This window comes from Vanessa cardui, chromosome 24 (genome assembly GCF_905220365.1).
Source record: "Vanessa cardui chromosome 24, ilVanCard2.1, whole genome shotgun sequence".
Lineage (NCBI taxonomy): Eukaryota > Metazoa > Arthropoda > Insecta > Lepidoptera > Nymphalidae > Vanessa > Vanessa cardui.
The window spans coordinates 4,645,911-4,661,367 of NC_061146.1; the positions used below are offsets into that span (position 1 = coordinate 4,645,911).

At 36.0% G+C, this 15,457-nt stretch overlaps 2 protein-coding genes across 2 annotated transcripts; one reads left to right on the plus strand and one right to left on the minus strand.

Moving 5' to 3' along the window:
- Positions 1-263: 263 nt before the first annotated feature.
- Positions 264-2,909, plus strand: LOC124540026 (DNA polymerase interacting tetratricopeptide repeat-containing, protein of 47 kDa). The gene is made up of 3 exons (XM_047117425.1): positions 264-606; positions 1,076-1,266; positions 1,920-2,909. Exons 1-3 carry the CDS (start codon positions 454-456, stop codon positions 2,728-2,730), a joined length of 1,155 nt encoding a protein of 384 aa, XP_046973381.1. The 5' UTR covers positions 264-453; the 3' UTR covers positions 2,731-2,909.
- Positions 2,910-3,273: 364 nt separating this feature from the next.
- Positions 3,274-14,780, minus strand: LOC124540193. The gene is made up of 10 exons (XM_047117654.1): positions 14,708-14,780; positions 11,345-11,515; positions 10,322-10,399; positions 10,067-10,199; positions 9,031-9,262; positions 7,812-8,001; positions 6,953-7,052; positions 5,644-5,754; positions 4,975-5,099; positions 3,274-3,436 (listed from the first exon to the last, which is right to left on the minus strand). Exons 1-10 carry the CDS (start codon positions 14,768-14,770, stop codon positions 3,290-3,292), a joined length of 1,350 nt encoding a protein of 449 aa, XP_046973610.1. The 5' UTR covers positions 14,771-14,780; the 3' UTR covers positions 3,274-3,289.
- Positions 14,781-15,457: the final 677 nt, after the last annotated feature.

The window sequence follows — 15,457 nt, forward strand, 5'->3', positions numbered from 1 at the left end:
TATCAAATAATTATATTTGGTATAATTTTATTATAAGTATTAACTTTATTCATAATGATTTATAGTAATTCAAAAGTTCTCTTAAATTCGAACTCAAAATGAATAAATATCTCTACAAATCACAAACAGAAACTGGTAAATAAATTTCAATGTAGAAAGTTTTTGAATTTAAGATAATCTATTAATACCTTGTATCCAGAGCTGATAAATAAATTAGAAGAAAAAAATATTATTTTCATTTTTCACAGTCTCAATTTATGTTATGAATTTTGACAATTTGATATGATGTTGACCGATGTCAATTCCTTAGATTCCACATGGTAAAATGGAACAATAAAAAATTCTAATTCTGCCACTAGTAAAGTGCGTTTAGATATGTTACTTGGGTAAGGTATGATTTTCAAGTAACGTCGTAAAAAAAGTTGTTTTAAATTGATAAAAAAACTATAAAAAATGAGTGATAAGGCAGAAACAAATAAAAAGGCGCCTATGACTGATGAAGAAAGGCTCGCTCTTTGTCAGAAATTGGATGAAGAGCTCGATGATTTTATAAATAGTTTGGAAAAGAAAAGGTATACTGATGGCTGGCCCGAAGATCGCTGGGAGGTAAATTATTTTTCTTTATCAATTCTCGCAAATTATATAGCTCTGGCGCTTATATAGCTTCAATTCTATTTACTTCCATGGTTATTGGTCAGAACTATTTTTAGAGTAAAAAATACAAACTCATTTACCCATACCCTGGGTTATTTGTACTTTAGATTTGGTTTATAGCTTTCAGTCATAAAAGTATGTGTTTGATGTTAAAATAACTAATATTGCCATTATTCTGCAGTAATATTATGAATTTAAAATATGATTTACAGTTACTTTAATGTTAGTATGGCAGTGCGTTAACGATAGAATATTATGTATATCATTATTTCAAATTATAATAGCTTTCAAAACTGAACTTCAAAATTAGAACCATCATAGACTGCATTTTTTTATGATACTACACCTATATGAGATAAATATCATTGGTATCTCTTCGAAGTATATTATATACTTAAAAATAGTACTTTAAATTTTTTAGGAAGAAATGGATAAACATCCATTCTTCATGAAGTCGGTTCCCAAGGATGGTGAACTGTCTCCTCTGGCAGAAGGCTTGGCCAAGCTCAAATATGATCCCGAAGAGAACACACCACTAGAACTAGCAAACAACTACAAAGAAGATGGAAATTTCAATTTCAAGCACAAAAACTACAGACTTGCTTTATTAGGGTAAGTTTAGCTAAATTAGTTCGGCAAATTATTAATGTTAAAAGTAATATTAAACTAAGTTGAACCTCAAAAAAATCATTATCAATGTTCAATCTTCACAGGAATATCTATGGCACTTATCCTGATGGTAAGGTTTTACCAAAAAGTATCTATAAATGCAACAAAAAAAATATAATATCACGTCGGAATATTGTATAATATTTTAAATATTTGGTTTCCATTTTTATATAAATAATTATTTTTTATTTTACTGTCCTTACCACAGATTATCATGAAAGTTTATTAATGATATATTAACTAGGAAAATATTATATAGTTTTATTATTTATAAAAATATTATATACATAGAGTTGCATATTCTGAATTTATTATTTAATGATGCGAATTAATATCCGTTGACATGAAAATTATCGACTCTTTGATGCTAACATGTGTAATTTGTTTAAATTGTAAACTAGATTAAGACATATTTGTTATACCATTTATTATTATTAGTCCTCTTAATAGTGGTGCGTATTAAAGAACAATTTATAGCAAAACTATGTGTATTTTAAAAAGTAACAAAGAGGTTTATCACTATATTTCCCCTATTGTGTTGTGTTCTGTTTCCTCTAATCTTTAGATATAAATTTAAAATTTTCATATATTTCCAGATATACAGAAGGTATAAAAGTAAGATGTGACGATGCTGACGTAAATGCAAGTTTGTATAACAATAGAGCAGCCGCACATTGGTATTTGAAGAATTACAGATCAGCTTTATTCGATAGTGAGAAAGCCTTGACATTTGATCCTAAACATAACAAAGCACGGTTACGAGCCGCAAAATCAGCATTCGAAGCCAAAAAATACGACACGTGTATAGATCACTGTCAGAAACTCTTAGAAAGCAAAAACGATAAGGAAGTCATTGACCTTCTCAATAAGGCTAAGAAAAGTAAATTGATTCAAGAGCGGGATGAGAGGAAAAAAGGTCGATCTGATGCTAAGAAAAACGAGGATAAAGATATACTCATTAAGACTATTATTCAAAGAGGTATTAAGATATCAAAATGTGACGACGAGGATGATATTGATCTGTCTAAACTGGAACCAACGTTGCCCGGTGCTCATGATGCAATAGTGCATCTAGAAAATGGGGTGCTAATGTGGCCAATATTGTTTTTATATCCAGAGCACCAAATGACAGATTTTATAAAGGGTTGCCCGGAAAATGCACCGCTAATCAACCAATTGGAACAGGTGTTCCCGGCACCGTGGGATACTGAAGATAAATACAAATGTAATAATGTTAATGTGTATTATGAGGGCTACGATAAAATGCCGCATATTGTCGACCCAAAGAAGAATCTAGGTGACATTTTAGTGTCGAAGTATTTTGAACTGAAAGGTGGTACGGCAGCGTTTTTCATTTTGCCCCGAGGTAGTGTTATAGAAAGGAATTATATCGAATGCCATATTTGATAACCGTTTTTATATTAACATAAGTGTAATGAATTATTAGATATATAAAAGTTATTTAGACTGAAAGGGCCTTTCTTTACTTTGACATTAAACTATTGTCTAGTGTAAGTCGATACAACATGTATGCAAATTCTCGTGAAGTTATATCATAAGAATAATAATATATTTTGTTAATCAAAGTGTTTGTTTCATTTAACATTATGATATATTTATATAATTGTTAGAAATGATTAAATATTAAAAATCGTGAAATTGCGATAAAAAGTTATTAAGTCATCATGCATGGGATATACATGGATTTACAATTGCTAGGTTGATATTATCTAATGATATTTTGACATTATCTTTGATTTGATATTCTAAAATAATTATTAGTTTCTATATTTTGCTATATTTCAAAGATATTCAAACATTGACTCAGCGAATAGCCTTGACAAAAATACATTAAATAATACTATTCCTCCTCAGGTTAGGAGTTACAAGGGTTTTTTTTTTAAATAAAGGTAGAAAATACAATCTTGACAATATCTTTAATATCTCTTACAAATGTACTCTACACCTAATTGTCCGCATCCTCTTCATTCATATCGTAGTTTTGATGTGGATAGAAGGGACCGGGGGGGTCAAAAGCGCCTTTTTCTTCCACTATCGAGGGATACGGGTGGTGGGGCACAGCGCCCATCCATTGCGGATACCAATATAGTCCCTGTTAATTACACTTAACAATTAATACTCAATTTTCAATATTATTGATATACCACATATATTTTACTACCACGTATGACGGAGCAAGTTTGTATTGTTGCGTTCCGGATTGGGAGTCGAGATGGCCTAGTGGTTAAACGTACATCATAACCGATGATTGAGGGATCAAATACAGGAAAAAATCGCGAGGAAACCACATGGAAGACACATGTAGTGTCTTATTTAATTGAAATTGTGTCAGATGTGAATCCACCTTTATTGGAGTATCGTGGTGGAATATGCTGCTAAACTTCTCCTCTGAGGCAGAGGAGGCTTTAGTCCAGCTGTGAGACATTTTGCAGGCTGTACATGTTGTTCCGGTTTGATGGGTGAAAAGCCTCAACTACAGGCTCAATAGATATAACATCTCAATTGTGTAAGTGGGTGGCGTATGGTGGTGGTGGCTTACATCTATGGGCGGTTGTAATCACTTATCTATATATGACCTATTTGCCAGTCCGGCAGACTTAAGCCTATACCATAAAATAAAAACGAAAATTAAAAAAAAGTGGCTTTTAACATGACTAGTACATCAAATGTACTATCTTAGGTTTATATAAAAGTTATTAGGTATCAATAAATTCTTAGGTCGCTCGTAACGCTGATGATCCTGCGTCCCGGATTATAACAGGGAGGGGTTAAAAATAACCTTTATTTGAACACACATTTGTTCTATGCACTATCAATTTAGTAATCGGGTTTTCACTGAAAAATATATAAATATATAATAATATTATAAACGTGAAAATAACTGTCTGTCTGTCGTTCTTTCACGACCAAACCAAAGAACCGAATTTGATAAAATTTGGTATGAAGCAAATAAAAAACTCCAAGGAAGGGCATAGGCTACTTTTTTGCCAAACACCTGACAACTAGGGTTGTAACGAAGGCCTTTTCACCGGAGGCGGAGGCGGATGCGGAGGCGAAGTTCAATAATGATGTAGAAAAAATAGTAATTTAGGGTTTTTTAAAGTCTTTGTTTCAAATACTTACATTTAAGTAAACATATAATAACTTACCAGATACATTATATGGTTAATTTTGATTACTAGAAGGTAATGTAATAAATATTACTTTCTAGTAATCAAAATTTAGGAGAGGTAAATTATATTTAACAAACAATAATTTTGCACCATCTAAACGATTTCTAAGAGGATCATAAATTAAGCCAGCTGAACTAAATAGTTGTTCACTTGGCACTGAACTTGGCGGCGCCGATAAGTATGCGCGATCGATGGGAGAAAAAGCTTTATATTTATTGTTATTTTTCCACCACAATAATGGATCATCGTCTAATTCTAATTTTTTTCATTATTTCTCTATGATTTCTACGTAAATAAACCTCCGTTAATCCGTCCGTCCGCAAATTTTGTACGGAGGCGGAGGCGGAGGCGAAGGTACAATTTTTTGCGTAACTTCGACTACTAGTAATTTATAAAGATTTTTTTTTCTTCTATATACTAACCAATTTTTAGTTTAAATGTAAACAGCGCATCTCACCTTGTTCCCGCCTCCGGCGTTGCACGTGAATCTCTGGTCGTGTAGTTCAACTTGATCTAAGTAGCTCTTACCCGCTATAGAACCGTAATTAGGCGGGTACATGAATAGACAGCCATCGAGAATATCTATATAAAAACGTAAATGCTAATTGTAATTAAACGAAATTTCATCACCAAACGATTAGCTTACTAACCTAACTAATATTATTATTATTTATTCGGTTTAATTTATGTTATATTAAGGAATACTGCAGTTCCTAAATCCATAGACCGGAAGCGTTGAAGTCTGTAATGTCATTCGATGATAAATATCATAATAAGTGAAAACGAAAAATTCTATTTTTTTTACAAAATCACATACACTATTCTGATCCCAATGTAAGCAGCTAAAGTACTTGTGTTATGGAAAATTAGAAGTAACGACGGTATCACAAACACCCAAAACAACATAGAAAACTAATGAACTTTCTACATCGAGTCGGCCGGGAATCGAACCTGGGACATTAGAGTGGCGTACTTAGTGTACAAACTACTCGACCGAGGTCGTCAATTATAATAATGATATCGAATTATTTTTTAATCAAGCGTTAGCTGATGCGATTGTTTAAAAAAAAAAGATTTAATCATATTATATATAAAAATAATAGTTAGCGAAAGTTCCAAAGCTTACAAGGTACGGTTATATTGTCCTCTTCCTGTTCCTCGGGTTTGGGAGTAGGTTCTATATATGGTGGCACAGGATCGATGCCCGTACCTGGATCGCCCGGGATAAGGAACGGACCTAGAAGAAAAGTTATGATACGTAATAGCCTGTCATTGCATCGTTTTATAAGCTTTGAACGATTATTTAATGACAAAAATATAATGCTATATTATATTGCTAGTTAGTGGTTCATTCATGTCTTAATCATATTGTATTTTTTAATCTGTATATGTAATAGAATTGGAGTGTCTGTTTAATATTACAATATTTAAATATCCGCTTTCTAATAAATCTATAATATGTATGTATACACGGTACATAAACCATACATTTTTTACAAATAATTCTTTTTTCTATTTTTGTCTGTCTGTTTGTCCCGGCTTGTCTCTGGAAAGTCAAGAAGGATTTTGATGGGACTTTAACTGGCAAATAACTGATGTAATAAGGAGTAACTAAGGCTAAAATAACGTTTTTGTTAAATTTAAATGCGCACGAAGTTTGCTGGTTTAGCTTAGCTACTTATTATGTACTTATATAGTATTATATTCGTCGTCGCGCCATAATTCGCGCCACATGTTACGCCCGATCTGCCTCGTAATCGTATTGTAGAGCGTGGTGTCATTTTTTATGTAGTTCTTTGTTGCCGCTTCTTTGTGATTTACGCGTTGGTTATGCATTTAAAAGAAAATAACTCGATAATTTCACATGAAGTGGCCCACGTGTTTACGTAAGGAACGTAAACTTTTATTTTTTTTTAAGTTAAAAAAAACCTTGGCTAGGCAAGGCACGCCCTTGCACCTTCCTCCGTAAATCATCCGACAATTGCGGGTTCAAACCCAGTATCACTGAATTTTATTGCGTTCAATTTGTGTTTAAAATTCATCTCATGCCCGATTTTCTGCAACAGTTTATCCAGTCCCTATTGGTACTGCTCCAAATGGTGGAATTTTCAAACCTTCTCCCCCAAGGGAGCGGAGGCCTTAGCCAGTGGCGGCGCAAGATCGAATCTGAATGTGGGCAAGATACAGTTTGGCAGTGGCCCACACCGCCCACACCTTACGCCGCCCCTGTCCTTAGCCTAGCAGTTGGAAATGTACAGGCTGTCACTTTTATGAATATTGTCCTAATGTATATATATGTTATTGACTGCATCACTTCTAAAGATTAATATAAAATAATATTACCAACGAATAGTACATTTATTCTCGGATTCTTAGCATTCAGCCTAAGAACTATAGCTATGCCGCCACAGCTAAAGGTAATATAACAAACCTACCGCCATAATGATTGGTGTAGTTCCACTCGCAGACGTGGTGATCGCACACTAGTGGCGTGTGGTCTTCCTTAGTGTAGTACGTGTTACCGTTTGGGGTAGTCTGTTGAGATGATAAATTGTTATTAGGCTTTTAATGATTATGTAAATGATACAAACTTATATGATATGATAGATAAGTAAATATGTTATCTACTTTGGGACATTATTCTTTGTTCCTTTTATCATAATTCACAGACAAACATAAGCCATTGCACAATATTTTTTTATTATCCGAGCAGAGATGGCCCAGTTGTTAGAATGCGTACATCTTAACAGATGATTGCGGGTTCAAACCCAGGCAAAGCATCACTGAATATTCATGTGCTTAATTTGTGTTACATATAAACCTTCCTCGTGAAAAAAACGATCTATTAAAAAATCCGCATCAAAATCCGTTGCGTAATTACAAAGATCTAAGCATGCATAGGGACAGACAGCAGTAAGCGACTTTGTTTTACACTATGTAATGATGATGAGATGGCTCAGCGGTTAGAACACGTGCATCTTAACCAATGATTACGGGTTCAAACCCAGGCAAGCACCACTGAATATTCATGCACATAATTTGTGTTTATAATACATCTCGTGTTTGGCGGTGAAGGAAAACTTCCCGAGGAAACCTGCATTTGTCTAATTTCATAGAAATTCTGTCACATATGTATTCCACCGACCCGCATTGGAACAGCAAGGTGGAATACGTTGCGAACCTTCTCCTTAAAGGGATAGGAGGCCTTAGCCCAACTGTAGGAAATTTATAGGCTGTTGTTGTTGTTTTATCTACAAACTAAACTATCATACCATAACATTTTGAGATCCTCACTAGTAAGAAATCGTAATGGCGGTACCGTAGTCCTTGTATGTTAAAGTCCAGTATGAATGAACCGGATGTGATTATACAGGAAACGGCGGTCAGCGGTGGCAGCTTGTACATCACGAGACCACATTTCACGATTGCTTTTGGAAGAGTGATCACGTCTCTTTCCCTTTGCATTAATTTCTTAAACGGGAACCTTCAAAATAAACGGTGTTATTATTGTAAGTTTACTTTAGAAAGAGATAATGTTAATAATGAAAACTAAAATTAATTATAATTGATCCTTTTGTGAGAATAGCTGCTTGTATGTAACCTGCATCTCTGATTTCGGTAGTATTCATTTATTTTCTAATTATAAATGTCATAAGAGAATTATGAATAAGTTCGTAAGAAATTGTTTTGTCACAAGGAGCGAAAGCTTTGTACAAGATTTCAGGAAAATAACTAAATCATATAGATTGGTTTTTCGAATGATATAATTAAAAGGCTTACTTCTTAGGTTTTTTACTAAATGTAATCATTATATAATTGAATGCCCATGTGGTCTAGTGGTTAGATAGAATCTTAATCGAAAATTTAAGAGTTTAACAGGTATTTATAGTCTCATAATCGATGGTGTAGTAAGGAAGATTAATGTTTGATTTATAATTGGCCACAAATATATTTACCAATTAGCATTGAAAACGTGGTGATATAAGTTCTTTAAGTTCTTAAATAGAAGACCAAGAGGCGGCCGTAGCCTGTTTTTACTTCGTTGCTAGTAGTCGCCCGGGCTATGCTTGAGTTAAAGGGTGTTGGTTGTTACGTGTTAGACAAAAAAGTAGCCTATAACCTTTCTAGGAGTTCAAGTTTGCTTCACACTAAATTTCATCTAATTGGGTTCAGTTCAGTCGAGATGGCCCAGTGGTTAGAACGCGTGCATCTTAACCGATGATTGCGGGTTCAAACCCAGGCAAGCAACGCTGTTTCAAGTGCTTAATTTGTCTTTATAATTCATCTCGTGCTCAGCGGTGAAGGAAAACATGTGTATTCCACCAACCCGCATTGGAACAGCGTGATGGAATATGTTCCAAATCTTCTCCTCAAAGGGAGAGGGGGCCTTTAGCCCAGCAGTGGGAATTTACAGGCTGTTGTTGTTGTTGGGTTCAGCGGTTTTGTCGTGAAATAGCGACAGACAGAGAGACAGAGTTACTTTCACATTTATAATAATAATAATATAGATTACCTAAATATGCAAATGCCAATATGGCATTCTAAGCCATGTAAGTAATTGTCCGTGGGGAAGGATATGCTCGGATCATCTATAAGGTAGTATTTGTTCTCGTCGTGATAGTGAAGGAATCCTAAGAACACAAACGAGCGGTCTTTGCAATACGGCGCTATACCTCTGCCCATATTGTATATGTCACTGTATAATTCCGAGAAGAATATATAGACGTTCTTTCCGCAGTAAAATTCTGTAAACAAATAAAGAAATTTACAGGTAACTGGTAAGATACAATTATAGGTAAGTTTCTGAGGTAAATCTCTATCAAATAACTGACTTTTTTTTTAAAGTAGAATATGCGACAATTTAAAATGCTTAATATGCAAATATTTTCGTATGTACGTGAATTACTAAGTCATACATTATTATTATATTCGTGTAATAAAATACAGTTTTTTAATTGAATACTTAGAAAGATATAGTTATGGTCGTTTTTAGAATTTTATTTTAATGAATTTTTCTTTAGTTCTTTCAGCCTGATACACATAAGATACATGAAGTTTGGTCGATTTGATCTCATCAGCAGTTTTAAAGTGAATAAGGTGTCTGGTGGATTTTTACGTTTTACATCTTAAAAAGCTTTTTTTTTATTAAATTTTATCTGATGAACTATGGGTATGGTAATGAAAAAGCTGTTAATATAATCCATCTCTATATTTTAATTATAAATAAGGGTCAATATCATTGTCGTCTAAAACCGTTGTTGGTAGTTTTTTTAGCCTGTAGTCGACTTTGGTAGTCAAAGGGTATATGCAAATAATAGATAACTATTATATACAGGATTATTGGTAATTCAACGTATTCCCTTTTGCAGGCAAGACATTTTTTAAAGCAGAAGAAAAATATACATTTTAATTGATGAAAAAAAAACACTTTTGCACTATGCATATTGGGGTTAAAATTATTGCAAATACCTAGTCATTCCTATCACCTTTTAACGGGAATACGTCGAATTACCAATAATCCTGTAAAATACCTTAACTTGTACCAGTACCTTGACTAATATAAAATTCCATAGGAACTGGTCCGCCTGTGTAGGTAGCCTTTCGTTCGGCCGCTATAGAGTTGTGATTTTCATACATAGTCAGCATGTTGTCTATGACATCGTCCAGTGTTATGAGAAGAACCTGTGTTTTATATAACCATAAAGATTTCGGGTAAACGGTAATTTATAAGTTAGTTTTTTTTTTAAATCAGTGGTGTCTATGGCCACTAGTGAAAAAGTTTTTTTTTTTTAATTTTCACTTACTTTTAATTCCTGTATGTGTAGTTTAATGAAGCGGCCCAAGTGATCGGTTGCTATGTGGACCCTTTCGTTAATTAAATACTGAAATTTAAGAACACAAAATGTCTGAATACAATTAAACTAGAGATTATAATTATATGAGCGACACCCCTTTTTTTGTGGCTTTTTTTTGTGCTCAAAATGCACAGATTATTTCGCCAAAAGCGACACATTAAAAAAGATATTTCGTGTCTCACATACATTTGTCATCGTCATCGATTCGATTTTTAAAAGTTCGATTTTTGATCGGTATGATCTATTTGAGGTTATAGAATGGTCATAACAAAATTTCAAATAGTCGTAAGAAATGATACAAAACGCATAACATTAAAAAAACATAAATAAAAAGCTTAACATTCAGCAAGCAGATGTTTTAAAAAACTCCTTTTTGTATTGGCGAGGTGGTAATCTAAATAAGTTGTGCGAAACTTTCTTACTAACAGAGTTACTACTTTTTACGGAACTCTATGTATAAGGAAGATTTTTTATTGAGTGCTTATAAGTGTAAGTGTGGATGAGAAGTAGTGTGTTTTTGCACCTCTGAAAAAATACATTTAAAAAAATCTTCTTTTTATGATGGTAAAAGGTTACTAGGTTTTTATCATGGTAAAAGGTTACTAGCGTCCATAGATATCGGTGCTGTAAGAAATATTAAATATTCCTTAAATCACCAATGAGCCATCAAGTACCAACTTTGGAAACTTAGATGCCGCTTATGCCGTTCGGCTTTTCAATCGGAATATTACAATTTTACTGTAGTAAGTACTGTACTTCCATCAACCCACATTGGAACAGCGTGGAGAATATGTTCCAAATCCTCTCCTTAATGGAAGAGGAGGCCTAATATCAACAGTGGAAAATGTACAGGCTGTTACTTTACTTTTTTACTTTACTGTAGTAAGACAGTATTAATGTTCGGCGGTTGATTTTACCTGATGGGGTAACCTACCCAGATTGGTTGTTTAATATAACAAATAATGAATATACTTGATCCTCAGCCGTCTTAATCCTCAACATCTCGTTCTGGTAGAGCCACAGGTTATCCAGCTTGTCCGTTGGGTCGTGTCCGTATATCTCGAACGCGTCTATTATCATCGCCAGAGTCAAATTTTCATTTGGTTCGAGGCAGCATGGATGATTTCGTATGTTGTACGGACTCTGTGGGATGATTTTTTTTTAATAACAGCAATTTATCCTCCTTGCTATGTTCATAAACTATAATTCGTTCTTTCATACACCACAGTTAGTCCAGTCAATAAAGCCTAAAATCCCTAACAAATTCGTAACACGGTGAAATTTTGTGGGGTTGTTTAGGAAAGTAAAATAACTTACCATGTGATTTTGCAGCGTCGTGGGATGAACGGAAAGGGTTGAAAAGGGGTAAAAACCGTTTTTTGTTAAAACCATAGTTAAAAAAATTAGTAACACGCTGCAAATTTGCATATATCATGTTTATAGCATTTTGAAACATCTATTAAATTTGCAGCGTTTTGCAACATACGGAAAATTTTTTTTTTTATTGAAAAACATTGATATTTCTGAATAGTAGGGTAAAAAAAATTAGCAACACGCTGCAAATTTGCAATTATCATGTTTATAGCATTTTGAAACATCTATTCAATTTGCAGCGTTTTGCAACATACGGAACATTTTAATTATATATTTAAATATTGTATTTTATCATCAGTTTTACTGATGGAAGAAAAGCTAGTTCAGCTCTGTTTTGCTGTCTCGCAAATTACTCATCACAAAAGTCGCCTTTTTTCGTGGTCTTTGGTCCAGATGGACGGCTGTCCTCGAGTATATCCACCTCACCTGCATTTTCCGGTTTCTTCTTTGAGATATTGATTGATCTTGCGGCTAAGTTTCACCATGACAAGACTAGCAAAGCAAAGATCTGCGCATTTTAGCCCACTTTGTGCAGCTGCATAAAACAAGAAAGCCGAAAGCTGGTTCCACAGAGCGGTTGTGCGAGTAGAAAATGTCTTAAAAAACCGCGCTGTTGTAGATTTTCCTCGGGTGAGTTGTCTGCCTCATCGGGTTCGTTAACAAGATATGGATTTATAGTGGCTGTGCCACGCTGTATACCTTCGGGTTACAGCCGAATGGACCGGCACGCTCGGGGAAATACCACTCTCTCACTTAAAATCGGCGTAACGTTGTAGCTATACTACCGCGTTTGTCCGGTAAATGAGAGTTCCGGAGGCCCGATCCCTCTCCCCCCAAAACATGGTTGTGCAGAATTTCGAATCATTACCCCAGGATCGCACCGCACCGCAGTCGCTGATGGAGAATTCCTCTCTGGGCATCCATGAATGGAACAAGGATGCCCAGGCTGCCCTCCGAATTCTGGGTGGGGGCAATTATGCGATCGCCACTGTTCGGGGCAAGCGGAGCAGGCATCATAAGGCAACCCTTACCACCCTCGATTTGGACTTCTGCAACATAAGAGGACTCAACTCCAACCTCAACGCCGTTCGCTTTCACCTTGAGACGACGAAGCCGGCCTTGCTCTTTGTAACCGACACCCAGATATCTTCTCCTGCCTGTCGGCAGGAGCTACTTTATCAACATTCGTTTGTACCATTTGCTGGGGTATGCGTTTACACCAGAGATGGTATCTGCTCTATTATCTGGAGGACCCCTCTATTATCTGGTGGCGTGTAGACTGCGATGACCATCCGCGACTCTACGCGTGCCTTTATAGGTCCCATAGCGTTAACGCCGAAACCGACCGAATGGTTGAGCACGTCCAAATGGCTACAGATTCCGTGCTGCAGCAGACTCGATCGCGTGTGGCACAAAACACTTCTTTCGAAGCTCTCTTTCAATAGGCTTCGGGAAATTATGCAACTGGATTATCAGCTTTTATGGCAGATCGGAGCATCAAGGTCGTTGTCGACGGTGCATACAACAACAACAGCCTGTAAATTCCCACTACTGGGCTAAACCCCTCCTCTCCCTTTTGAGGAGAAGGTTTGGAACATATTCCACCACGCTGTTCCAATGTAAGTAACATTCACTGCTATGCAGACGACAGTACCGTAGATGCCTTATACACCGGCCGGACTAATATTTCTCGGGAAAGCGTCGAAGATAACCTAAACAAACTTGTGTGTGAAATGGACTCTATATTAAACAAAGTTTCGGAATGGGGCCGGCTAAACCTAGTCCATTTCAACCCCAATAAGATAAGAGTTTGCGCGTTAGCCGCTCAAAAATCACAATTTACCGTATCTCCTCTATTTGAGAACATTCCGATAGTCACCACAACTTGTATCGGAATACTTGACGTTGATATTTCAAGCCTCGTCCAGTTCCGCGGTCAATTGAAAGGCAAGACCAAATTGGCTTCAAAAAAGCTCGGTCACGTCACTACAGTCAAGTCGGCCATAGCCCAAGACTATACAAGGCGCAAATTCGTCCCACATGGAATACTGCTCTATCTAACCGCTACCTCTGGACAGGTGCTCGCCAGTACCAGCATTTCAATTTGACCGTATCCAACGCAAAGCGGCTCGAATTATCAACGATAAATCCTCCAATTCTTTGCCCTTGGCTTTCCGTAGAGGTGTTGAATAACTCTGCATCTTCTTCCGATTTTTTCACGGGGAATGTTCCGAGTAATTGTTTTGTCCCGGCTGCTGAATTTCACCTTCGGACATCCCGTTAAAATTCTAAATTTTAACCCCACCAGCTTGATATTTGAAAATCCAGAAGCGCGATTTTTAAGACAATTTCCAACTCGCACAACCGCTCTGTGGAACCAGCTTTCTGCTTTCTTGTTTTATGCAGCTGCACAAAGTGGGCTAAAATGCGCAGATCTTTGCTTTGCTAGTCTTGTCATGGTGAAACTTAGCCGCAAGATCAATCAATATCTCAAAGAAGAAACCGGAAAATGCAGGTGAGGTGGATATACTCGAGGACAGCCGTCCATCTGGACCAAAGACCACGAAAAAAGGCGACTTTTGTGATGAGTAATTTGCGAGACAGCAAAACAGAGCTGAACTAGCTTTTCTTCCATCAGTAAAACTGATGATAAAATACAATATTTAAATATATAATTAAAATGTTCCGTATGTTGCAAAACGCTGCAAATTGAATAGATGTTTCAAAATGCTATAAACATGATAATTGCAAATTTGCAGCGTGTTACTAATTTTTTTAACTATGGTTTTAACAAAAAACGCTTTTCACCCCTTTTCAACCCTTTCCGTTCATCCCACGACGCTGCAAAATCACACGGTAAGTTATTTTACCTTCCTAAACAAACCCACAAAATTTCACCGTGTTACGAATTTGTTAGGGATTTTAGGCTTTACTGACTGGACAAAAAAAAAGAATTCTTACCGTTATCTGTAGCATACCGATGCATATCGCAAACAAAACGCGCGCGTGTGTGGAACCGTCCATTCTTCCATCATGGCCGAGGCTGTTTTGATTTATTTCGATTAATTGATTGGTGACTATAATTTAACACCTTTTCCTTTTAATTGGTCATTAAAAAAAGTAGGTGCGTATGTTTTGTTTTAAGCCAATTGCTAGTTATTTAGCTGAAAAGATGAAAGACATCGAATCGTAATGGTACCTTGATTGTTTATGTCTAGGTAGTGTCGAACGAATAACTTTATTGCCTAAGTGTGCAGTGCCGTAAATAGCCTCTTCTGCGCCCTGTGCGAGATTCTATAACTGCGCCCTGATTTAAGCAGACTCCTTGCCTATTTTACTGTCTCACTCACTAAAACTTATCCGCAGGTTTACTATTGCAAATGCGTTGCTCATTAACGATAAACACTAAACACAAATACGTTCGTGCGCTGCCAAAAAAATGAGCGCGATGTAAGTACGTTTGTATTGGAATCGAGTACTAGGGGCTCAGCAGAATCTTAACAAAAGCAAAACGAATAAACAATAGTTCTGCCCAGTCTGTCTATGCTTGCGCCCGCGAGAGTCTACGCCCTGTGCCTGGGCACTGTGTGGCAATGTGTGCGTGACAACTATGCTTGACACATGAGTAACTTCTATCTATTGTCCCATATACTGATTTCTTAGGGTAGGTGTTGGTAGGGCTTTGTGCAAGCCCGCCTTGGTAGGACCATC